The sequence below is a fragment of the Heteronotia binoei genome, chromosome 15 (assembly GCF_032191835.1).
Source record: "Heteronotia binoei isolate CCM8104 ecotype False Entrance Well chromosome 15, APGP_CSIRO_Hbin_v1, whole genome shotgun sequence".
Taxonomy (NCBI): domain Eukaryota; kingdom Metazoa; phylum Chordata; class Lepidosauria; order Squamata; family Gekkonidae; genus Heteronotia; species Heteronotia binoei.
Genome location: NC_083237.1, coordinates 57,200,688 through 57,226,180, shown reverse-complemented (window position 1 = coordinate 57,226,180; position 25,493 = coordinate 57,200,688). Strand labels below are relative to the sequence as shown.

Below are 25,493 nucleotides of genomic sequence, written 5' to 3'. Positions count from 1 at the left end.
CTACAATCTAGGAGAGCCAGTTTGGTGTAGTGGTTAAGTGTGTGGACTCTTATCTGGGAGAACCGGGTTTGATTCCCCACTCCTCCGCTTGCAGCTGCTGGAATGGTCTTGGGTCAGCCATAGCTCTGGCAGAGGTTGTCCTTGAAAGGGCAGCTGCTGTGAGAGCCCTCTCCAGCCCCACCCACCTCACAGGGTGTCTGTTGTGGGGGAGGAAGGGAAAGGAGATTGTGAGCCGCTTTGAGTCTCTTCGGAGTGGAGGGCGGGATATAAATCCAATATCTTCATCTTACCTCACAGGGTGTCTGTTGTGGGGGAGGAAGGGAAAGGAGATTGTGAGCCGCTTTGAGACCCTTTGGAGTGGAGGGCGGGATATAAATCCAATATCTTCTTCTTCTTCTACAACAACCAATGGACTCCAGCCGTGAAAGCCTTCAACAACATATTCTCTCTCTACTGTTCTTTAACATCTATATGTGCCCCCTTGCCCAGATTATCCAGAGGTTTGGGCTGGGTTGTCACCAATATGTGGATGAAACTCAGCTCTATCTACTAATGGTTGACTGCCTGGATTTGGCTTCAGAGGAGCTGGGTGGAGTATTGCAGGCCATGCTCGGATGGCTGCAACTCATCCAGCTGAAACCAAATCCATCTAAGACAGAGGCCCAGGGTCTGGGCTGTGGAAGACCAGGATTGGGGCTCAGGCTCCCATCCCTTGATGGGGCTGCATTGCTGCCAAGGTCGAAGGTGAAGAAGGCATTCCTGGATGCCTCTTTGACTATGGAGGCCCAGGTTACCACCACAGCCAGATCTGCTTTTTTTTCCATCTAAGGCAGGTCAGGCAACTGATCCCGTATCTTGCCCCTCGCGACTTGGCCACAGTGAGGGTTTAACCTGATCTGTGGAATCCTGTTTATAGCAGAGACTTTGGAAATTCCAAGTGCAGCGCTGTCCTCCCTTGACCCTTTCCCTTCTTCTTGGTCAGAGGCTCCCAATGCAGCCCCTCATGCCCTGGTGTCATTCCTCATTACTTTCAATAGATGGCAATAGCATCTCATACTTGGCAGGCTCAGGCCGCTGACCCTCAGAGATGGTGGGAGATTTAAAAAAAAAAACCCTATGAACATTTGCCCTTCACTTAGCCACTGCCCTGGACTTCGGGAAAGGCATCTGAGAATTCACCAGGCATTTGACAGCGACCTCAGTACCGTCTCTGCACCCGGGAGGACTTAAGTTATCTCTCTTTTTGGGGGGGAGGGCGCTACATAACAGAGCTGGCTGAGCAAGTGTTGAGTTCAGTGCTGGATTAAACCCTGTGGAGGCCCCTAGGCAGTTGGCATTTTAGGGGCCCCCTTGGAAATTATCTCAAAGTCAGAGCACCTGCCCCACGGCCCCCACTGCAGCCTGCAGGTACCTTCTCAAAAGCCCCTTTGACAAAGCTGTGGGGGGAGAGACAGAGAGAGGCAAACGTGGTGATGACGCCAGCAGCAGCCGCACCAAGCAAGCTGGGCAAAGAGTGGCTCAGTTGCTGGCTGCACATGCAGGCTGGGAGGGGGGGAAACTGGTGGAGGGGGAGCTGGCCCAGGGCCCCTAAACGTGTGGGGGCCCATAGGCCAGTGCCTATTTGGGCTAATTGTTAATCCGGCCCTGCTTGTCTTAGGCAGGCAGGTCTCTCTGGTTGGGAAGACCACCTCCTACTGGTCCTCTTGGGGAATCAGTTTAATTTGCATAAACCTAGTCTTGGAGCAAGTAGGAGGCATAACCCAGTGGGTTACTGTCCCCCACTGAAGGAGAGTAGGGCAGTGACCGAGAATGGCATCCTAAGCAGGTCTACTAAAAACTCTATCCCTAGGAAATATTCTTCAGATTGCACTGTGGCGGACAACTGGCCCGTTCAGAATTTTTTGAGGCATTCAAAAGGGTTTTTGTTGTAGTTGTCTGATGTAGATATCCACCATAGAAATTCCCCTTCATGGAATCCTGCCAGCTGGAAGTCCATGCAATCATTCCACAACTTTCAGCACCCACGCAGTGCAATAAAATATGGGTGAGTTTTTTGGGGGGAATAACTCAAGAGCCTTTAAATAGTATCGAACAGGGAGACAGAAAAGTGTCAGCTGAGTCTATGCAGTTCTCCCTTTCCGCCCTCACCCAAGTGGAAAATGTGACAGCTCTTTCCACACTTGACTCCTTTCCAATAAACACTTTGGTCTGAATGATACGGGGTACGCCTCAGCTCTCAAAAATCCAGGAATCTTTTCAATGACATGTGGCTACAAGTGCAGAAATTGTAGCAGAGCCACAAGAAAATGTAGTACTTCCTGCTTTGGTTTGAAAGGACAACAGTCTTTTTTTTTTTTTTTGAGCTAGGGACTCAAGAATGCCACCCCACTCCCTCCACCCAGTCAACAGAAGAAGATAATATTGGATTTATATCCCACCCTCCACTCCAAATCTCAGAGCGGCTCACAATCTCCTTTATCTTCCTCCCCCACAACAAACACCCTGTGAGGTGGGTGGGGCTGGAGAGGGCTCCCACAGCAGCTGCCCTTTCAAGGACAACCTCTGCCAGAGCTATGGCTGACCCAAGGCCATTCCAGCAGCTGCAAGCGAAGGAGTGGGGAATCAAACCTGGTTCTCCCAGATAAGAGTCTGCACACTTAACCACTACACCAAACTGGCTCTCTGGTCAGTTTGTTGCAGAAGTTGACAGCTAGTCAACTTCTGTGCCCTGCATCTTCTGTTCCCTTCAGCTCTGGCAACCTTACTCTTAAGTCACTGCCGGTTCAGCAACATTAAACACCATAAAAACTGAGAGAGAGCAGCGTGGCTCAATAGTAGAGCACTGGCTTGTCATGTAGGAGATCCCAGGTTCAATCCCTGGCATCTCCAGTTAATATAGGATCAGGTCACAGGTGATATGAAAGACCTCTGCCCCTTTGTAGAGCTGCTGCCAGTCTAATGCTGACATTGATGGACCGGTGAGCTGATTCAGTTAAACGGTGTGCTGTCCAAGAGGCTATGGGAAGATACTGGCCAAGAGCCCCCTAAGCCATACACTGGTTAAGTGGATCAGGCAGCTGCCATGCAAGAGCTTTGTTAAATGGCAACCACAAAGGAACTGGGGTTGTATGCTAACAAAGCTTTTTACTATAAAACAAGGCTGGTCAGGCTTGCTTGACATAAGAGCCACATAGAACAAATGTCAGATGTTTGAGAGCCACATGAATGTCAGCTGTGTGAGAGCTGCAAAACAAGGAGGGAGGGGAAGGGAGAGGGGAGGGAAGGAAGGAGGGAGAGGTGGAAAGAAAGCAACTTTACCTTTAAATGCCTTCTCCAAGCCAAACTTCAAAGGGTGGCAGGGGGGGTGGTTCAAGAGCACATAATATGTGTGAAAGAGTCACATGTGGCTCCCGAGCCACCCCTGCTATGAAGACATTTGAATTTCTAAAAAGCAGAATGTCAGAAGTGGATGGCTGAGCAGCAATGGAACATCAATTCAGAAGACACAGAAAGGAATACAGATTTATAAGTTAGCAGATTTCCCAGCTACAATCCTTTGGGAGAATAGTTTATTAAGGAAGTTTAAAAGCAGAAACTGGAAAGCTGTTTAAAAAAAAAACAAACCTTACAGGACCTATCTACAGAAAGATCAATGGTAAACCTTTTTGATGTCCAAAAGGCCACTGAAACCTCTTGGCATCTTTTTTTGAAAAGTGGACATGCCATGTCTCTAAGGAACAAGAGAGATGTAACAGGTGAGGCAAGATCTTCCCTTACAGAACCCATGCTGAGTCTTCTTCATTAACTCGTGTTCATCAATGTGCCTACTCATTCTGTCCTTGATAATGCTTTCTACCAACTTTCCTGGTATTGAAGTCCTTCTTACCTTTTACAGCTTCCATTACTTTGTTTGTTAACCATGCAGGCCTTTTCTTATACCTGTTTGTGCCTTTCCTAACTTGTGGTATATATTTTATCTGAGCTTCTAGGATTTTAGTTTTAAATAGCCCCCAAGCTTCCCCAAGGGTTTTGACTGTATTTACTTTTCCTTTCAGTTTCCTCTTCACATGCCTCCTCATCTCAGAGAATTTACCGCTTTTAAAGTTAACATGGTTGTGCTGGTCTTTTGGGGCAACTCTCTATTTATACAAATGTTTAGTGAAGTCTACAAGAGTTTAGTATCTCTGTGCAGAAAGTAGAACAGATTTTGATGCAGTTGTATACAGAACTAGCTGTAATTTCCAACAGACCAGAATTCTAAAAGATGCTGTGTCCCCACCTCACCCCACCAACAGCCTACCAGTGACATCAATACAGGAGGCACAGAAAGGAACACAGATATATAACTTAGCAGATTTCCCAATTACAATCCTCTGGGAGAATAGTTTATTAAGCAACTATAAAAGCAGAAATGAACACTGTAAAAAGACTTGCAGAACATATTTACAGAAAGACAGAAGGCACACTGCTAAACCTTTTTGTTGTCCCAAAAACCACTGAAACTTCTTGGCATCTTTTTTTGAAGTGGACATACCATATTTCTAATGAACAAGACTGCTCCTTTTGCATGGGGAGGCAAGCAAGGTCATCTCTCCTGTGTCTTTTGTCACATAAGTTAAGCACCAGATTTGGAGTCCTCTTGCCAAAACAACCTGCATTTTTTAAGGGCAGAGAGAGTGGGGAGAAAGCTCTTGGCCCCCCCCCTCCATCTGGTAAAGTTAACTTGATCAATTTGTATTCATGGGCACATACAGTTGTGCTGTCTGTCTCCTAACTCATTTGAGGATATGGGCAATGTTGAAAGATGCATATCTTGCTTTATCTTCATATCTCATCCTCTGACTCCTCCAGGTATTGGACAGGCTTCCTGGACCGCCCTGGCCGTTGACCGTGAGCAGGTGCAGCAGACAAGTCATCATCAGAACCCAGATCGATACGGAAGGACTCATCCTCTGCCTTGGATTTCTGAAAAAGAAAATGGGGGACCCAGTAAGCTCTCAAGTGATGGTTGAACCTGAACACACAGGCTTGAAGATGAGCATAACTGTCCTCATACGGGGCAAAGGGCCACTGTTTTACTCTAGGCAAATTTGATCAGGGATAAATGCACTGCTCCCTAAAAAAATGCCAATAACCTCTCTCTCCTTAGCTTACAAGCACTCTGAGGTGGCCAAGCATTACACAGAAGAGCCAGACAGAATCGTGGTCTAGGTTACCCCATAATTTTATAAAGTCAGTTGAAAGTAGAACTTCCATAATTTATAAGCTTCTTGGATTCCTTACAGTAGTCATGTCCACACAGTGGCTTGGCCCTTCTGAGTACCAGTGTGACCCATGTTTCAGTAAAGTGGGCAAGGTAGCAAAGAGATTTTAATCACTGTCTCCTGAAATGCTGGAGTTCAACTTTGAGTGAACTTTTAAGATAAGTGAAGGCACCAGACTGATAAATAGTTCTGGAAAACCTCAAAGCTTGCACAGTTGGGTGTCTTAATTCTGACATGCAAGCCTTTCCCAATGCCTGGCTGAGGTTCAGCAGTGGGAAGAGACAACCATACAAGCTCAGAAGTACTCCAGTAATTAAAGTCATAGTTAAATATTTAATATTGTTTTATGTTAGAGTACTGTATGTACATACATGCATGTGGCATATGCGGCTTGCAACAACCACATAGTTGGTCATAACCAATACTCCCCTAAGCTGTGGAGTCTTGTGAGCAAACATTCCACTTTGTGAGCTACTGGCATTAATGCTGTGAGCTGCTACATAAATTAGTTTGCTCTGGGGCCATTTTTCCTGAGCTAAGACAAACATGTGTGAGCCAGAAGCTACAAAAATCTGCTAGCTCACACTAGCTCAGCTTAGAGGGAACACTGGTCATAACTGAGAATGTGGCTCTCTGAAGTCAGAGTGAGCATCACTGCCTTAGAGACTGTTTGAAATTGCCCCATGAGTTTAACTCATTTCAAGCACTGGCCTAGTAAGTTCTGTTTTGTTGTATTCTGCTTTTCTCCCCAACTGGGACCTAAAATAATTGAGAGTATGAAATATGCAATGGAAATGGACAGGGGTATCAAGGCCGTCTATTTTTCATTATAAAGATGGCTGCTATAATGTCAAGCATGTCCTGGTTTTCCTCCATTTCCTACACCCCCCCCCCCCTTTGCCACGTCCCTTCTGCCATCTGGCAAAGGATGTTTACATAACGGTAACTGTCTTCCTATGTCTAAAGCCCAAACTCCCCTACAATCCCAGGCACTTCACAGGCCTTATCAGTTCACGGCTTGGTGATAGAATGTTATTGTAGAGTAGAGGAAATTTACTGCTATGCCCTTTGAACCCCAGATTTGAATGGAGAGTTTTTTGTAACAGTTTATGATACCCTATATAGCATCTTGTAACCTTTGATATCTCAGTCTTCTCAAAGACCAGGTTCTGTGAGCACCTTGGAGTTTTAAATAAAGTGGCTCATTTGAAACAAAACAAAGGATTTCGTTACTGAAAATATCAGGGCTTGACAAAAGGAAGAGGCAGAAAAGCTTCTGAATACAGGCAGATATAAACACACATGCACAGTTTTTCTTGGGGCTCCCCAAGACAGACAAAACTCCCAAGCTGTATATGTTGGCATAGTAAAAATGTTGGCATAGTGGTCAAAGATTACACCCACATCTTGCAATATTGGAGGCGGGGAGGGGAAAGAGGAGAAAACATAATGAGGGGAAACAAACCTTAATTGCTGTTGATTTTTTAACGAATTCAAGGTCAGCATCAGAATCCTCAGAGGAGGAAAAGGCTGGCTTCCGCTTGGTGGTTTTCGTCTTGGCAACTGCAGGCTTTTTGGAGGCTGCTTTATCACCTTCAGACTCTGAACTTACAACTGCTCCTGCCTTCCTGGGTTTCCCAGCTGCCTTTTCCTTAGTGAAGGCATCCACAATGGTAGGCTGGTTATCTAATAGCAAGAGAGTTTGTTAGATGTCTGCTCTCTGGTTTTCTACGTAAAATACTGCGCCTGTCATAGAAATCCTCCTGAAGCTACTTCTTCCTACACAAATTCTGGGGAGGGTCAGGACAGCATTCATGATTTGCAGAGTTCTACATTACAAATAAAGAATATCCCACAAAAAGTGATGGAGGGTTTTGTGGGATAGAGCACCAAGACTGTTTAGAAACACTGCTCTTCATTTTCTCTCAAGTAACTGTCATAAATACAGTAGGCATTTATTTTAAGTAATTTTGCGCTACTGAACAATATGCAAGAGGCCCAAAATAGCTATTTCTATGATTCTTCTCTCCCGTTAAGTATCCTTCTTTGCGTGTCTCCAGATTGCTGCTCTTATGTCTTGCCCCATGAGTTTAACTCATTTCAAGCACTGGCCTAGTAAGTTCTGTTTTGTTGTATTCTGCTTTTCTCCCCAACCGGGACCTCCCATCCTCAGTTTATCTCAACTAGAGAAGTAAATAGGACCTATAATAACTTTTCTATAAGATGCAATTGCTTTCTCCAAAGTTAACTAATAAATTGCAATAGTCTATGAAACTGAAGGTTCCAATTTGATGTATCCACTTATTTTTCGCCAATAGAAGGTTTCTAGCCCATAGTTACACATTAACAGGGAAAGCAGTTAGTTATTATTTTGTAAACACATAAGCAGTAATAAAACATTGTTACCAGCACTACAAGATCACCTCTGAACATGCTTGATTTTTGCAACAATCTCACCTTCATAAGTGGTTCTTGCTTTCTTGGCTGGACCTCTTTTCCTAGGTGCCAATTTTCCTCGTGGGCCAATAGGAGGCAAGGAAGAGGCTGATGTGCCCGGCTTATCATCAGAGTCCAGGATTTTGGCTTGAGTAAAGAAAAGACTCCAGTAAACTAAGAAGTTCTAAATGGTTTGAATTCTGGACTGTATTTTAAACTATGCAATCAGATGAAGCCAAGCAATTTCATATAGCATTCCATAATGTTTGCAATGAACATGGAAAGAGTTATGTTTCTTTAATCCTGAATTCAGGCAAGAGGTGGTGGTGATTGTTGGAATAAGCGATGTTTGGTGCACAAAAGAGAAGAAAACCCTACAGGGGCAGCAGATTGGACAGTGAGGTCAACACCTTCTCTCCTGTTAAATCTCCTTGTCTGTCTCCAAATTGCTACTCTTAGGGCAATATCCTGCTTCAGAAGTCCCATCCTCAGTCTCACTCAAGTAGGGAAGTAAATAGGACCTCTCTCTGTCTCTTCTCTCCACTATCAAGTATGTTAGCTCTTGAATAAAGCTTTCTTTATACTTTAATCAGGTTGTGCATCTTTGCTGGTTACTCTGTCAACAATAACAACTTTGCCACACATTACTTCAGCAGCCCAGCAGGGGGTGATGTTTGCCAGCTGACCCCTCCCCCTTTCTATTTGCAGTTTACTGGGGAAATTTTACACATCCATTTCCCAACACAAAGGGAAAAGAGACAGAAGGGTGGCGGGCAGGCGGGGGGACATAGATGGGGGAATACAGTGAAGAGTCTGCTCCATATAACTGAGAGACAATAAAGCACGGTTAAATAAGAGGTGTTTAGAGAAATCTGAAAAATGTAAAGGAAGTACCACCATAGACAGACACAAGTATTAATCTGAGTTCTTCTGTCTGCAGATGAGAGTTCCTGTCTATTTTTGAAACTTCAGCTATCTCTCTGAAGTAGTAAGAATGACTGGAGCGTTCTGGTAGCATCAAAAATGCCCCACCCACATAAAAAGTAGATGTCAGAATTCAACTGCTGAACACCCATCAGCAAGAACATCCTCAGCACAGTACTGGGCTTTCTCTATAAAACCTTCTCAACTGTGTTAATGGCACCCACAAGGGGGTGGGAAGATCCTTGCTCCCCTTTTTACCCTCAGGAGAATGTGTACAAAGCAGAGTCTTTTCAGTGAGCATTGGGTCTGGCTAATCAGTGACTTACTATTAATTTGATTTACCTCCTTGTGTATTTTAAAGGTGCAAATGTGTAGGATTTTCATTATAGATCTGTGAACCAATCTGAGTCTCCTTTCTGAAGAAAGTGCTGGATATATATTCTCAATAAGGGGATTTAAAAAAAAAAAAACCCAACATGCTTCCTTCTGAAACACTTGATACTAAGACAGTCTTACTCTGAACACCCAAATTATCACTGAAAGTGAGCAAGCATGCATTACTATCTCTCTTGGTACCACAGCCTAGCTGAGAGACTTGTTAGCCCAATACACCTCCCCGCCCCTCCGCCAAATACACACCACTGCCCCACTGGGAACCACATGCTGAAGCGGCCCTAGATTCTCAGGACTTGCACCACCAGAGGCAGAAGAGAACCCGCCTTTAATATCAAACCAGAGAAGCAAGCGATAAAACAGGATTCTTAGAGGAAGCAGTGAGATTCCCATGAGAACTCCTTGTGATTCTCTGAGGCCCTTCCACATGGGCCACAATTAGCAACTTTGTAAGCTTCTGTTATCATACCTTCAGGCAGGCAAGACGGCCATCATCTCCGATCTCCAAGCCAAACACTAGTCATCCCAAGCTCTGCCATTTTGAGTTGGCTTTCAGCCCTGAACCTTCTTCCCACAACCAACACAAGACAATGGAACCCTCATAATTTAGGCAGAAAATGATCTCATTTTCCTCTTAGTGCTTTCTTTCTGGAAAGAATACCTTGACGCCCTACCACCCCCTCCACTCTTCTCAGCTCTGACATCCTGCCTTACCTTCAGATGGCTGGCCCAACAGCCCTCTAGCTTCCCAGTTTCCACTCTCACCCTCCTAGGGACTCCTCTTCTGTTCCCACTTTCCTCCCCCACTTGCCCTCCATCTTTTTGCACCCTCCGCCCCAAAGTAAAACACCACATTCTTCTCAACTCACAAATGCTTTTTTTCTTTGACTGGCCACATAGGAAGAACATGTTTATTTAGGTGAAAATTAATTATTCAATACTACTGCCTGTAAGCTGCTGAGAAACACTATCTGTGCTTAGTGCTTCGGAATCATCGATGCTTGAAAGTTATTCTTCCTTTTCTTTCACTGTTTTATAGCTCCGTTGCATTCTGTTTAAGCATTTGTTACCCCTCCTTTTTCTTCCCTGGAGATGCACCAAAGTTTTGTCACATATGTGGATATAAAGACTGAAAGGTCTCCCTTGGCGCCGGTGTCAGAGTTACACATGTAGAGATTCTGACAAATGCATATGCCCTAATATGGATCTTTGCTTGATACCAGATCCCAGAGTGCCCAGATCCAGGGCGTGATTCTTAGTCATTCAATTCAAAGCTAATGGGACCAGACAGAAATCTCACTTAGACAGCCTGAACTGGGGTATTGACACAATGGTATACTTACTTGAGGTAGAACTGTTGACTTTGGGCAGTTGTGTTTGGTCTTTTTTCATCTGCTTTTCTGTGGCTTTCCTGGAACAAGATTCAACAACATATTTAATTTCTATTCTCCCCGCAGTCAGCCTCATTTTATGTACCATCCTCCCCGCCCCTAAAAAAAAACCCAGTTGGGATTAGCTATAATACAGTAAGTGAACACTGGATCTCTGAGGAACATTTGGACAGAAAGAAATGACTTTTCTATAGACATGAATTATTTCTGTACAATGTTAGTTGGGAGACTGAGATAACCAGTCCCAAACAAGCACAGCCAATAATCATTATTGAGATCAACCCACATTTGCAGAGAAGTGTGTTAAGATCCACATTTCCACAGAATTTATCACACTTTTAACAGTGAAGTGGAAAAGAAAGCTGTTTCTGGATGGGCCCGATACATCCCCCCCCCCCCCCCCCCCCAGCACAGAAGACATATTTTTAGCCTTTTGATTTTTCTTATGTACCCTACAACTTGAAGCCAATCCTGTGCAACAAAGATGTTTGCTGCTTTGTAAATACTGTGTGGACCACAGGGGGCGAAATTGTTTTCTGATTGTGTGACTCTAATGAGAGAAAACAACGGTTCCTTTTTATATACTCAAGACACGCACTTAGAAGCGACCTTCAGCTTTGAAGCAGGAATCTTCACGTTTTCTTTAGAGACGGCATCCTCGTCTGTCTCCGCCTGAGCCTCAGGGTCACTATCCACATTGTCCTCTTCTGTTTCTGAATCGGACCATGGGTTTCTTTTCTTTTTCTTTATGGGCTTGAATGGCAGAAGAGATTGTTTTTTTGTATCTGGAAATAAAAGACATTTAGATTTGAATATAAGGGTGAAAAAAACATGAGAAGAATTAGACACAGTGGATGCATTTCACCTTGTGTCCACTTGCAAGTCTATAGGACATACCAATTCCTTTTGGACAGACTTATACCAGGTCCTACTAAGGCAATGGCAAAGAAAATTAAAGACTCCTGTGAAAAGACCTTACCTGCCTCTACTTTAAGTTTCTTTCCCAATCTTTGCTTAAGAGCTGTTGGTTCTTTCTCAGACTCTGGTGACTCTCCTTGGTCCCCAAAAAGCTCAGTTTTTTCTGTCTAAAAAGCAGTAAGCAAGGGAGGAAAACAGCGATCATCAGAGCAGATGCAAGGACAAAAGGGAAGAACCAAGACAGCAAAACATACTTCCAGGGGTTCATGTACCTTAACAAGACTGCTTCGATAAATGAGCTTCCTTTCCTGCATGCTCACTCCCCCCCCCTTTGCTGTGTTCCTATAACGCTTTTTGCTCAAGAAGAACTATACCGCCCAATCCATTACATTCCGCAGGCCCACACTTCATATTATACCTTGATTTTCCTTTTTAATTTCTTTGTTGCATCCATTTTCATCTCCTCAGTCACGCGGGGAATAACCCTCCTGCCATGTGGTGAAGGCATGACTTCTGCTAAATGCTGTTTCTTTACTTTCAGCTTCCCTGCTTTCCCTTTGATGGGCCTGCCTGCAGCCTCCAGCATCTCGTCTTCTTTTTCCTTTGCTTCTAGCGCCTGAAGAGGACAACAGATATGAAGCAGATCTGGCTCTTTGAGGAGAGCACAATCCCATTTACAAGATCCTCAATAGCTGGCTACACAATCAATCCTCAATTTTACCAGGCTTGAATTTCAAACTAGCCCCCACCTAACCCCTGCCCATTCTCAACTCAGGGCAGCTGTTTAGAATGTCCAGGGCGCCACCTGAATGAGAAGCTGCAGGTTATCAGCATTTCATCCAGGGACAGAAGCTGCCATTCTAGATGACAAGATAAAACCCTGCAAGACCAGAGAACAAACATCTGCCATGGGGGTGAAGCTACCATCCCTCCACATAACCTTCTGGAAGAAAGTGATATTGGATTTATATCCTGCCCTATACTCTGAATCTCAGAGCAGTCACAATCTCCTTTACCTTCCCTCCCCACCTGTGAGGTGGGTGGGGCCAAGCGAGTGCCCTTTCAAGGACAACTCCTGCGATAGCTATGGCTGACCCAAGGCCATTCCAGCAGGTGTAAGTGGAGGAGTGGGGAATCAAACCTGGTTCTCCCAGATAAGAGTCCACACACTTAACCACTACACCAAACTGTCTCTGGAGCAGCCAAAGCACTGAACCACCAAAGCACAGAACCATCACTTCCTAGGCTAGACAGCTGGCTCAATGGGATGCCACAGTATCAGAATTTGCTCTGAAGTTTGGCAGGGGAAGGTGTGTGTGTGTGGGGGGGGGGGGGGGGCGGTGGTTGTGCTTCTCCATTCCCTTGGTATAAGCTGTCCATCACAGCTAACCAAGGAAGCTGAAGCAAATAAGAAAAGTAACTCTGCCCATTTCTTTCATGCCATAAGTCTGACATTGCAAACCCACCGCCTGTACTACCACCTTGCCCCCCAAAGAGGATATCTACAAAAGAGAGATAGTTCTCATCATCTGAATCCAGAGAGCACTCTGTGTAGCTAAAGGCATTCCCTTCCCTTAATAGAAGGTGCTCCATCTGGACTGAAGGTTCCCTGTCCTGTTGATGGAACAAGCCAAGAGGGGCATGGGTTGAGCATGCAGGCAGGACTCAAAGTCCTCCAACACTGTCAGTGTCTTCAGGCCACAGAAACTGAAATTTGCATCCTCCTGGACTGAATTGAGACCTAGGTTTTCTGTCTCATTACCAATGCTGATTTCTCCATACCTGCTACCCGTCTGCACCTCACACCTAATCCAATCACACCTGCTATTGTCATTCGGCACCTGAAATCGCTTCACTTTCCAAGATAAGGCCAGATGGACTCACATTCTATTTGTATCTAAAGAAGTGAACAGTGACTCACAAAAGCTCATTGTCAGAACTTGTAACTTTCCTATATGCTGTTAGCCTGACTGACTCCATATTGTAACTAGATACTAACCAATGTACCCTGCATCAGGCCGCTAACTAACATTCCTATGCATTTCAAACAAACTGTGATCACTGAAGGGTGGCAGATAGCCTCTGGTCAACATCTGCAGGTGCCCCTTTGAAGCCAGGCCGAGCAGGCCTTCTCAGCAGGACTCCATCCTCCCTCGCTGATAACAGACCCTGAGAAACAGACAACTGTCTCTGGCCGTGTGAAAGATCGTTTTATTGTTGTTGCCATAACCGCATAAAATGTAACTAATGCTAGCTTTCGGTATCAGTGTTATCCTGTACCTTCAGCCTTGTAGTTCTCAATAAACGCCTATACTTTTGTAACGAAGTCATGGGCCTCGATTGAAGTTCTTCCAGTTCTGACACTCATACTCTACCACAAATTTTGTTAGTCTTTAAGGTGCTACTGGACTCTTGCTCTTTTGTACTGTTACAAACACAGCTACATAACTTGAAATTTGTCAACGTTTCCAACAAGAGGGACCTCTGCTGACATCCTATATGGCAAAAATGGCAGTGTCTTAAGGACCAAGGATCAGAGCAATCTTATTTGAAAAATGGCTTGAATTTAAAACCTGTTTCCACGCTCTTCCTTCAGACTTTTCTGGTTCAGAATACATTAGAGCCTTTCACGGCAATCAGTTCTCTCCAGTCTTTCTTCCAAAAACGTTGGACCCAAAGGGGCTACAAGAACTTTGTTCTAAACACACATTCTGCTCAACCTAAGGATAGTTAGCAGGACCCCAACAATATATGGTAGAAAGTAATCAATTGTCTAGAAACCCAAAATCTTCCCCGGCCACATACTTCAAGAGTCTCTATAAAGGCGGCAAGGTCTTCCTTCCATAAATCATCAGGAGCCTTCCGTTTCAGATTTTGCAGCTCGACTTCCTAACAAAAGGACCAATGAGAAACAGTTAAGTGTGCACCCAAGAGCCTTCAATCCTAGCATCTGTCAAAGCTTTTGCCGAACAGCTACACCACCTACTTTGCAATCCCTCTGCTTGCACAGCTCATCCTTTTTCTCCTTTGTTAGATACCAGAGAGGCATGTTCAGGAGATAGTTGAAATCTGGCCCAGTGTCTGCTGTTGATTCGTTTTCCTTACCACTCTCTTCATCATCTTCTTTCTCCTCGTATGTATCCTGGGTGGGGTGGGGGAGAGAAGGTAAAGAAAATGGGGCCATCTATTACTATTTCCCCTTCAACCCAGGAAAGCAGAGGTATACAGCAGATTCCTGCTCTCTTTGTTCTAAGCCACATAAGCCTCAGGCACAAAGGTGAGGAAAAGGAGAGTCACTACCACTACCATTGTATTGGCTCTGCATGCAGCACCTGGACAGCCTTATCTTAACATGGTCAAAATGAGATTCATAACATTTCCCCACACTATAGGATCTGTCAGGGCAATGGGGATGGCCAGTTATAGGGCAGGACCTGGAGTGTGAGCTCTCACTGCTAAAAGGAAGAATCTCCTAAAATGTTGCCTCCAAAGCTCCTTGGCCAATGCCTATTCCTATAACTCATTACTCAGGGAAGTGACTTTGGAGTGCGTCTCATAGGAAAGCTTGCAACTCACCAATTCTAGAAAACTGCAGGTAGGCTGTGACCGATTAAGTTCTGCCTCCTCAACATCCAGCTCACTAATATTTCTCATGATATTCCAAGCTCTCCCCCTGCCTCCAAGACTGGTTTATGACAGGTGACAGAGCTGGAGACTTTTGGAAGCAGAAGTAGTGACAGAAGCCGAGATCTTCAGTACCTTTTGTTGGGATTCTTTCCAACTCTTCAATGGATCTGACTCATATCCCCTTGCAATAAGCACCTTTATCAGTTCTTTCTTGGGCTTATTTTCTAGGAACAAAAGCAGTGAATTTGCATGGTCACACAATGTACATTTGAAGAGCCAAAATTAAAGCAAACATCAATATACCAAGGACATTGAATGAAGAAGGTAGACAACCAACCCACATTCCAGGCACAGAAAAGAAAATCCTATAGGTTTCTTAAAAGCTTCGCTTTAATCTAGATTGGATGAGGTTGAGGGTTTGATCTGATCTGTGGAATCCTGTTGATGATGGAGAGCTTGGTGGGGGGAGAGCTTGGTGGGGGGATGAATGTAGAGTGGTGGGGGGAGGGTCCAGCATCCTAGCCATAGAACGGGGGAGCCTAACTCTGCCAATAGAGAAGCAGTGGCTGTTTTTGAGACTGCATGTGTGTCCATCTCAGCTGACATACGGGAAGGAGATCTCTGGGCAATTAGTTCGAAACTATCCTAGGTAATCACTACCACCCTAAGCCTGGCTTGGGTTGGAGCAGCTCTGGAGAGGTGAATGGTGAAGAACCAGCTTTCAAAGAGGCCTTAGCCTTTTTTCTCTTGATTGCATCTGCAAAAAACTTTGAGAGACAACTGAAGATTTTTTAAACTGCATTTGGTGTAGCTAATAGCCAAATGGACATAGTAAACTAGGTTCTTGCTGCCTCTTACTCTGTTTTCTGGCTTGCAAGATGGAGCTGGCTAAGTGATCCTTGCAGCAGGCTGGACTTTCTGACTGGGGAAAGTTCACCTCTTACCGGTCCTCTTAGGGATCAACGTGCATAAACCCTGCCCTGGAGTGAATAGGAGGCATAATCCAGAGGAGGATAACTTCCCCCCACTGAAAGAGAATATATCAGATTTCTACACTAAATAAATAGTTGCATATTTCTTCTTTCTGTGTCCCACTTTTAAAAGAGGCGGGAAGCTACTATGGAGTTTGCCCTCCCAGCCTGAAAGGAAGGGATCATTCCTTTTTCTAATCGCCTTCAAGGAAAGAAATCAAAATTTGCCCTGAAATATTACTTACACTAAACTTTGGCTTACCAATCACTATTTTGCCATCTATTTTCTCCAGGATGAAGCGAGCTTGATTGCTTAGTTTTGCAGATTCTGCGCCCAGCAGACCAATGAGCCAGTCTTTTCTTAAGCCATAGAAGCGCAGCCTGAGCTCATAGAACTCTCGCAAAATGTCTTCTGCGGTATCATACTTCTTCAGGCAGCCAGCATGGTCAAAGAGTACCTGCAGCAAAGCATAATATGCCGAATATTCAGAACCGAGAGCTCGCAAACAATGTCTTGCAGTGTGGCGTCTTCATGCACTTGATCAAGCAAAAATATCTTCATCATAGCTATGAGCTTCTTTGTGGGTGAATGTTGTAAAAATACCAGAGACAAAATACTGAAACTGACATTTCAAAGGACTTTATAGAAAGAAAATTCAACTCAAATTTTGTTGCGAAATAGGATGCAGCCAGCTCCCCTTTTGCCTATGCAAGGGAGAATGCTTCTGCCGCTTACCATGTTGGTGCAGGAAAGAGGGGTCTGCAGCTTGAAGACTTTATGGAGACCGGCTGCTTCTGCCTCTGCCAGCTTTTGTTCACTCATTTTTACTATGAATTTGACTGTGGTGTCCGTGTGGTATTCTTTGTAGTCAGTTAGTAATGGGGGAGTTTTTTCTGTGCCACCCAGCATGGGCTCCAGAACCTGCTCCTTATAGACCTGGTAGGGAGGGGAGAGAAATCACCATGTCTCATATCAGAGGCCCTGGTAAGTATGAATCTAAACTATTTCAAAACCATAATGTGAAAATCAGAACAATGTCATACCTGGGTCCATGTCCGAACAGGAAGCTCAGAAATTTCAATCGTGGTAGAATCAAGAACAGATATTTCTCCGTTGACTAGATACTGTTTCTCACCCAGTTCCACTATCGTCCCTTTGAAATTCTTGTAACTAGGATGCTAAAAATATGAACATTTTTAACTTGAGTTAAAGCAACAACTGCAGCTCAGTTAGCATGTCATCTCAATCCAAATTCAGCAAGAGTCCCAGATTTTCCACATTTTGGCTACCGATTAGAGCAGGGTTCCCCAAAATGGTACCTGCCAAACTTTTCAGTACGTGCACAAGGCCATTGCAAGGCTAGGCTTGTGACTGGCTGCCCTAATTCAAAGGAACATTTCTCCCATTACCTGCAGCCACAACAGATGGAGGATCAGAAGGACTGGAATTCCATTCCTCCTGCAGGCCTCCCTTCTTCCCTTTTTATTGTCTTTCTTTTGCAAAGCAAGGAGAGAGGCCTTGTGTTTGACTCCGCTTCCTATGGCAGCCATTTTGGGGCAGCATTCACTACCCACGTTCCAAAATACCCTCAAGCTTAAGCAGGGTGGGGACCCCTGAATTAGGAGAAGTGACATAAAAGAAAAACTGTTCAGGATTGGGAGTTGAAGAGGTGAAAGTGACAACACGGGGGCTTCATGGGACAGGGTTTATCACCGACCACATTTTGAGTCTCCAGATTTGCATGCCATTTAGAAGTTTTTAATGGGGATTAAACATTCATGGCTTACTTTTTTGGAATGGGAGGAAAACATCTGATGGCCTTGGGAGAAAATAACAAAAAGCTCCCTTGTCGGCCCCTGCCCATTTATTTCACTTTCCCCATTGTTATCTATCCTTTTGGCCTGGATGGATTTAGGGGTCATTTTGTAGAAAAATAGGTGGTGGAGCTCATCCAGGGATGGTTATGCAGCTGCACCTACTATTCAATGGGCAAGGTGGGAAGGAAGAGGGGGAACCCTCAGAAAGGTTCAGGAGCTGGGTGGATTACTGTTTCTTTCCATTACCATTGGTAGTGGCTCCTCTCCGTCCAACATGCGTCGAAGGTTGTTGACCACTTCTCGGACGTCAAAGTTAGGAACTTTGCATGACCACCCTGTCCCAATACCCTCTGCTCCATTGATTAGAACCATAGGGAGGATGGGGATGTACCACTCAGGTTCTACACGGCGGTTGTCATCATAGAGGAAGGTCAGCACATTGTCATCCACTGGTGGGAACATCAACCGGGCTAAAGGGCTAGAAAAGAATGTGGTTTGCATTTAGGTTGCTTACTGGGAAGAATCCTTGGAACAGGAAAACAGCTGGGTTGGAAAAGATAGGAAGAGGAGAAGATTGGTTTTATACTCCACCCTTTGCTTGGGAAGCATTCTCCTTTCCTTTCGCTTCCTCTCCCCACTACAGACACCCTGTGAGGTAGGTGGGGCTGAAAGAGCCCTTTTGAGAAAATAAGTCTTGCGAGAACAGCTCTGAGAGAACTGTGACTGATGCAAGGTCACCCAGCAGCTGCATGTGGAGGTGTGGGGAATCAAACCCATTTCTCCAGATTAGTCCAGTGCTCTTAACCACTACGCCCAACTGGCTCTCCTCTGAATGAGGGACAACTTTTGCCAGGATTTCTGCTGTACCCAGAATGCAAACGCAGGCTCAGCAGCATCATTTAAACCACTTCTGCAGCTGTTCAGTATCATTACCAACCCACTCCCCCACGGTCCTAAAGGAGGCCATCTGGAGAGGGGACCGCTACCAACCTGAGCATTGTGAAAATGTATCGAGGGCTGGCAGAGTCTTTCCCACCGTGCAGCCTGGTGCCAAACTGACCAATGGGCTGAAGCAGGTTCAGGTTGTTGCTCCCCACGAAGTTTTGAGCCAAGTTGATAATGGTCATCATCAGGGAGGCCTGAAACAAAACCCACACAAAACCTGTAATACATAACCAAAGCGACACCCCCAAAACAGTGACGCTGGAGTACAAGGCAGCCTGAACAGATGCGACAGAAGCAGGAAGCCAAGTCAAAGAAAGTAGTAACAAAAATATCAGAAGGGACAGAATAGCCTGAACAAGATGACCAATAGCTGCTGGAAGCCTGCTTCCCCCTCCCTTCTATACAGGAATGGCACTCTGGCCTTCAGTCACTGGTCAGAGGATGAAGAGAGAATAAGGTGACATTCTCACAGCAAGAACATTGCTTTGCTCCTAAATATGAACCTTCCAACTGTGTGCCCTGCATGAAACTCACAACATTTGATTTACTGGAATGTTAATACTACAGGGAAGGCAGTCTTCATTCAGATCATGGGAACACATTACGAGCTGTAGGACTAAAGTTGCTTCACTCAGCTTGTCCTAGCGCCGCCTGGAAGCTTTTCTGCTATGACTTGCTGCTGCGGGGAGAGCTCCCTCCCTACCCTTGTTTTGCTTACCTCTCCATGATGATAAGCAGACATCTCTGCTACGGATCCCGCCAACTGGGCAACCTTCACCTCTCGCTTGTCATTTCTTTTGAAGCAAGTGAATATAACTTTCCTCTGACCTGGTTTCAGTCCTGGTGGGAGGGATCAGTTGGTATTAAGTTGGTAACAAGCTTTCTCCTTCCTTGCAGACTTAACTGGTAAACTGGGTTACAAACTTTGCAGCTTAGTCAATTGTCTTTAATTTCAATGTGTTCAGATATCTACCACCACCAAGATACTACTATAGTCATGACATTGGCAGTAAACAATGGGTTAACTTCCCTCCTGGGAAGGTTAAAGAGTCTTCACTGAGCATGTCCCCCTTTGGCTAGGACTTAAAATGCCAGAGAAGCCTAAAGACCCAAGGTTCTCCATAAAGTGTATGGGCCAGAAGAATCAGGAAAAATCATGATGAATATGGCATCCATGCCCACAATTCAATACAGGAAGTCAGCCTACAATCCATCACATGGTACATGCTTACTCCCACAGTACAGGAGCAAAATATTACTGAACCTGCCATTGGCTAAATGCCAAAAGCAGTCCATCTCTTATCAGAACATTTCCTAATGAGCTTGCTCCATTTTGGCCAGAAGTGTTTTGTCTGTTACACCGTGTTATTCTAATGTCTATTATTAGAAAACCTTTTCCTTTTTGGAGGGAGTCCACTAAGAACAGAAGATGCACAAAGCTTAAAAATACAGGAAAGGCTGACTTAGAATTAGGAGTCTATAACAGAAAACTTACCATCAACCAGGGAAGGAATGGATCGTTCATTGTCCATGTTGGAAAACAGGATAAGTTCTTTGTTGATGAAGCTATTGTAAGTCAGACAACTGGTTGCTTTCCCATATAAATATTCCTGCATGGCAAAGCAGTTTATGTTTTCTATTGACATTTCCCACACCTTGGGTTAGAAGTTGTGTTGGGGCAGGGAGGGCAATTATTTCTTTGTGGGATGGACAGAGTGCTCCCCCGCTGAGTTCTTGATTCTTGCAAGGACTCCTACAGTTAACATACATTCTTAAAACTGTTTTCAGGTATGCTCGCAGCTCAGCCTCTACTGATCACTGGAAAGCCTCTAGTCCCCCATTTTGTAATGATGTTCTTTCCTGAGCAAACAAGCTGGAACTGCATTCACACGTACAGTGCACAACAGCCCTATCTGAACATAAATCCCATCTTGCTGAAACTGTCTATTCCAGAAGAACTTACCTCTGGCAGGCCTTGCAGCTTCCGCTGCCTTCGATCTTCCATGAAGTTTGTCAACCATTCCTTTCGGTCCTCCACCTTCTTTTTGCTAAAGGCCTAGAATATCAAAGCCAATTTTAGAGACCACTGAGTTTTCTCTCCACTTAATCTGAACAATCACAGGCATAAAACTAATAAAGCACAATATCTCTTTCGTTCAAGACAGTCGTTGCATGTCACTGACAAAATCAAATGGCATCAATTTCAAATTTCTACATCTTAAGACTGCCTTAAAATCAGACAACCCATTTCAGAGCTAGGCACTACTGTTAGGGGTGCCCCACAGCAGGTAAAAAGGGTAACATTAAATGATATGGAAAATTCCACATTATAGAAGTGTGCAGAAGCTGGAGCTCATATCTTGCAAGCCGATAAAAGCACAAACATGCAGCTGTGATCACAGGGATTATACCGCATTTCAAATGCACACAACAGAGGGCTATACCAGATGCCAGAGCATTGTTCCCCAAGCTGTGCCAAATCACCTTCACCTGTTGAAGGGCTCTGCTAGGATATTTTTTTAAAAACACAAATGATTCATGTACAAGCACTTTCTAAGAGCAATCCCATGTAAAAGAGGGCTAGGAGTTGTCGCACTACCAGAGAGATCGCATCATCATCTTCAGGTCCAGAGTATTTGAAAGGTATCCGGTGCCTTGCCATCTCTGCAAAGTACTCTTTCGCCTCTTTTGATGTGCTGGTCCCCAGACCTATGGAAATAAGGACAGGTGCCACAATGAGAGGTCTAGATAAACTAGCACAACCAGTTTATCAAGCTTTTAATTGTATTTTCCATGGACTTAGGAGGTCCAGTTTCCACAGAAATGCAAATACCCTTTACGTGGAGAAATAACTACCCCTAAAAATACAGCAAAAGGGGAGGGAAATGAATTTGCTACATCAGCAGTAAGAAGTCTTATGCACAAACTTCTGAAGTTACTAAATAACATTTATATTCATATATTTGTTTATATAGTATTGGGATTTAGGAAATAATCAGGAAACCTGAATTCATTTGGCTCCATGGGAACCATTCCCCATAGGCTATAACAAAGAATCAATCTGGGGCTCTTGAAGGGGGTGTTTTTTGAGGTAGAGGCACCAAATTTGCAGTACAGCTGCTGGTTCCTTTCCTCAAAAACCTCCCAAGTTTCAGGAAGATTGGACCAGGGAGTCCAATACTATGGGCCCCAGAAGAAGGTGCCCCCAGTCTTCATTGTTTCCAGTGGAGGGTGAGGGGAAGGGATGTGGTCCCTTCAAATGCCTTCTCAAGCACTAGTGAACTCCAAAGGCTTTTAAGCACCTTTCTGAGAGATCACTCCATTATACCTTCAGTTCCATTGTATAAGCTATAATGGGAGTATATCAGGGTGGGGGGGGGCTATAATGAAGGATTGATCTGGGAGTATCTTGGAGCTGCTAAGGCTAACTTCGGGGTCCCTTTAAGCACAACACAGCAACTGGGTTATAGACAACATCCACTCATCCCCTTTGCCTTCCAGAACGCATAAGGAGCCATATTTGTTCCCTCAGCAAAGATTCACCATGTCACAGACAGTCCTATTCCAGTCTTAAACAGACTTATTTTGAACAATGAGGCTGCTCTGACTTGGGCTCATTTGGCACTACCGCATAGGCTTTTAGACAAACCTTTGTAGTACTTGATTTTCCAGCTTTTATAGTTAGGAGCATTGGTTTTCCACTCTTCAAATTCAGGGATGCTATAGAAAGCAATTTCTTCTTTATTCTTGGAAGCCTAGGAAGACCGAAGTCAAATTGAAGCATTTGAGCAGTTAAGCATTAAAATGGAGCTGAAGCAGCACGTCTCATTTGCTCAACATTACCCCAGAAAGAAAAGAAGCTCACCTTTACAATGGGGGTAATGAATTCTTCTAGGAAGCTGTGCCTTAGGAGAGAAGGCCAGTTGTGGTGTATGAAGTTAATCAACAAGCCTTTGATATGGGAGCCATCTTGATCCTAAAATATTTACAGAAGAGAGTATGACCCACTGGGACTCTGAAGAGAGCAGTAAGCATGTCTAACAAATGCCAAGAGGTCACAGCCTTTCAGAAACCAAGCCTGTAGGAGATTGAAATCTAGCCACTGTTTATTCCTATGACATCTCCCCATCCCTAGTACTTGCATCATGCTAAGAAAAAATAAGCGAATTGATTGTCAGCCTGCCCTAGTAACAGCCTTGGATCCAAGTTTTCAAGTGGCGTGGGCAAAGGACCCCCCCCCTCCCACAACCTCAGAAGAAACAGTAGCAATAAAATTAAAATATATATATATATATATTGTGAAGGCAAACAACGATCTCAAAGCTCTTTTCCATGTAAGCACTGTGCAAAACGGATAAGACATCAGCTCTCCATCTTAAAGGGAGAGCAGAAGATGCAAGTGGGTAATTCCAATGCAGAATAATATCTACAATGACTTAGCTGACATCATGCTTTATGTATTATAGTTCAACCAGTTTCAGGGTGCTTACTGTCACATTCTTAGTAAGATGGAACAATACTTGGAATTTTCAAAAGGTTAGACTGACACATCTGGAATGGTTTAAGTACAGTGGTGGATCGAGGCCTTCCCAACAATTATTTTCTGCTAATCTTGGATAGCTGACCACTTGGATATCTGGCTTGTTGCAACACATGCCAGGGCACTGGAAAACTATTTGCACTGTCTGCCACAGAGTGCAGAACATCTAGGGATGACCCATATAGCATCAGTAGAGCCACAGGAAGACTTAAACATTTTTTATTTTCACTACTTGGCCCTCATCCACATGCTAGCAGTTTTAAAACAAGCAGAATGCCCCTTCTTTCAGTTAGCCCTGGCACATGAATTAGTTTAAGGGTCTATCAGTTACTCTCCCCTGAAGAAGTTCTGCCATGATGAATAAACCCAGGAACACATACTCCAGTCCTTTGGTTGCTTAACTAGCACACAGACCATCTTCCTTTCAAATAAAGAAGATGCCTTTTGAAAATAATGCCCCTTTAAAAGGCCATTATTTGTAATAGCCATTAAAGCAGAGGCTGTGCCTACCTCCCATTTAAAACACTTTAAAGGGTCAGGGCAGCAACAAACTCAGATGCACCCTGTTGTCACAGAAGGAACAGCTGTTTTGACTGCCACTAATGGGCAGCAGACCTATCCCATCGCAAAACTGGGTCTACCACCCTTTATTTAGAGCAGCTCCAGCAGCTCAGGGTAAAAGTGTCCATCCTGCCTTTGTAGCAGGAAATCAAGGCACACACGGGCTGCAACGTTTCTCCTCACTCCATCCCACCCCTTTCTGATGTGAATATTATAAGCATTGGCCAAATGGGCGTACACACACGATCTGATGAAGTGATTAAGTGAGCCTAACTCACAAAAACTTATGCTTAAGTAAATACTGTTAGTCTTTAAGGTGATATTAGACTCAGATTCTATTTTGCAAGTCCAAATGTCCCTCCTGTCTAATGAAAAGCCTCGGCTACTCACCTATCCTGTGGGGAAAGAACTCTGAGCCTCATGCTAAATCTCTCAGCAATTCCAAGTCAACTGCCTGGACAGCTCCTTTGCTAGCCCCTGCTCCTGAACCATCAGTACCCTGACCGACGGAGCACAACAGGACAGTCCCTTTCAGCAGTAACGTTCATCGTCGTGAAATGTATTCACTCAGCTTTGTATAGACCCCAAAAACATTACTGGAAACTGAAGAGCAACACACTCTTGCCCAGCTGAACATTTAGAAGCTGACAGGACTTCTCAGTTGTACTCGAAACTTGATGACAGAAAAAGTTTCCTTGCATACATACTAAGGGTGTATTTTCAGATTTTTTGGGGGTATATATTTTTATTTATTGTCTTCAATTCCAAGTTTAATTTGGACCATGGTGATACTTTGGAGTGATCAGATAGCACTATTAGGAGCTTTTAGACTCCTGGCAATGCTGTTCTCAACAGAGGGCAAAGAGAGCCCTTTTCCCGGTAAGAAAAGACTAACCTGATCTGTCATGATCATTATTTTTCCGTATCGCAGGGACTTAAGTGATTCTGGGTCATCGTAGTTCTTCTTGTATTGCAGACCAACAATCTTGATGAGGCTGTTAATTTCTGCATTTTCCATTATCTGAAAAGACAGGGATTTCACTCTCAGATATGGTAGAAAAGAACAAGAGTCCAGCAGTGACTCCCGAAAGCTCATCCCCTGCCCCAAATGTTGTTCTTTTGGGTGCTTTTGGACTCTTGTTCTTTTCTGCTGCTGCAGACAAACATGGCTACCCATCTTGCTCAGATATATATATACTGAACATACGTTCCCCCATTCCCCACCACATAAGACACATATACTGAACATACCCTTCATTCCCCCACTCCCCTCCACGTAAGACCCACATCACCTGCTAGCTTTTTAGCTCCTGCTTCTCACTTGGAACATATATTAATGCTTAAATTGCTTAATTCATTCTACAGCACTTTGAAATAAATTTTGTGCCTCGCGATCCTGGTACCACCACATAAGCTGAACGCAGCAATAGTGATGGCCACAAGAATACACAGTTTTAAAAGGGGCTTAGATAGATTTATCAAGGATAAGTTTGACAATGGCTACTAGCCATGGTGGCTGAGGGAACCTCCACAGTCAGAGGCACTAATCCTCTGAACCTGAGTCAGGAGGCAGCATCAGGAGAAGGCCTCAGCCTCTCTGCCCTCGTTGGCTGACCAGAGGAACTATTGGTCTGATCCAGCAGGGCTCTTCTTATGCGCTTATGCTTGTGCCAGTTCAAGGGCCAGCAAGGCAAATTGCCAAGGG

General features: G+C 44.4%; 1 protein-coding gene across 1 annotated transcript in view; it reads right to left on the bottom strand.

Moving 5' to 3' along the window:
* Positions 1-4,343: 4,343 nt before the first annotated feature.
* Positions 4,344-25,493, bottom strand: part of TOP2A (DNA topoisomerase II alpha) — a 33,539-nt gene continuing 12,389 nt past the window's right edge. The window contains exons 13-34 of the mRNA XM_060255249.1: positions 24,684-24,809; positions 22,553-22,663; positions 22,337-22,442; positions 21,287-21,396; positions 20,651-20,743; positions 20,183-20,297; positions 19,406-19,527; positions 18,733-18,881; positions 17,989-18,220; positions 16,969-17,103; positions 16,661-16,861; positions 16,187-16,382; positions 15,086-15,177; positions 14,313-14,468; positions 14,132-14,215; positions 11,745-11,942; positions 11,388-11,493; positions 11,007-11,193; positions 10,361-10,428; positions 7,722-7,847; positions 6,730-6,950; positions 4,344-4,965 (exon numbers count right to left, since the gene is read on the bottom strand). Of these exons, the coding sequence (XP_060111232.1) occupies positions 4,825-4,965; positions 6,730-6,950; positions 7,722-7,847; positions 10,361-10,428; positions 11,007-11,193; positions 11,388-11,493; positions 11,745-11,942; positions 14,132-14,215; positions 14,313-14,468; positions 15,086-15,177; positions 16,187-16,382; positions 16,661-16,861; positions 16,969-17,103; positions 17,989-18,220; positions 18,733-18,881; positions 19,406-19,527; positions 20,183-20,297; positions 20,651-20,743; positions 21,287-21,396; positions 22,337-22,442; positions 22,553-22,663; positions 24,684-24,809 (3,075 nt within the window). The 3' untranslated portion in view covers positions 4,344-4,824. The remainder of the gene's footprint in view (positions 4,966-6,729; positions 6,951-7,721; positions 7,848-10,360; positions 10,429-11,006; positions 11,194-11,387; positions 11,494-11,744; positions 11,943-14,131; positions 14,216-14,312; positions 14,469-15,085; positions 15,178-16,186; positions 16,383-16,660; positions 16,862-16,968; positions 17,104-17,988; positions 18,221-18,732; positions 18,882-19,405; positions 19,528-20,182; positions 20,298-20,650; positions 20,744-21,286; positions 21,397-22,336; positions 22,443-22,552; positions 22,664-24,683; positions 24,810-25,493) is intronic.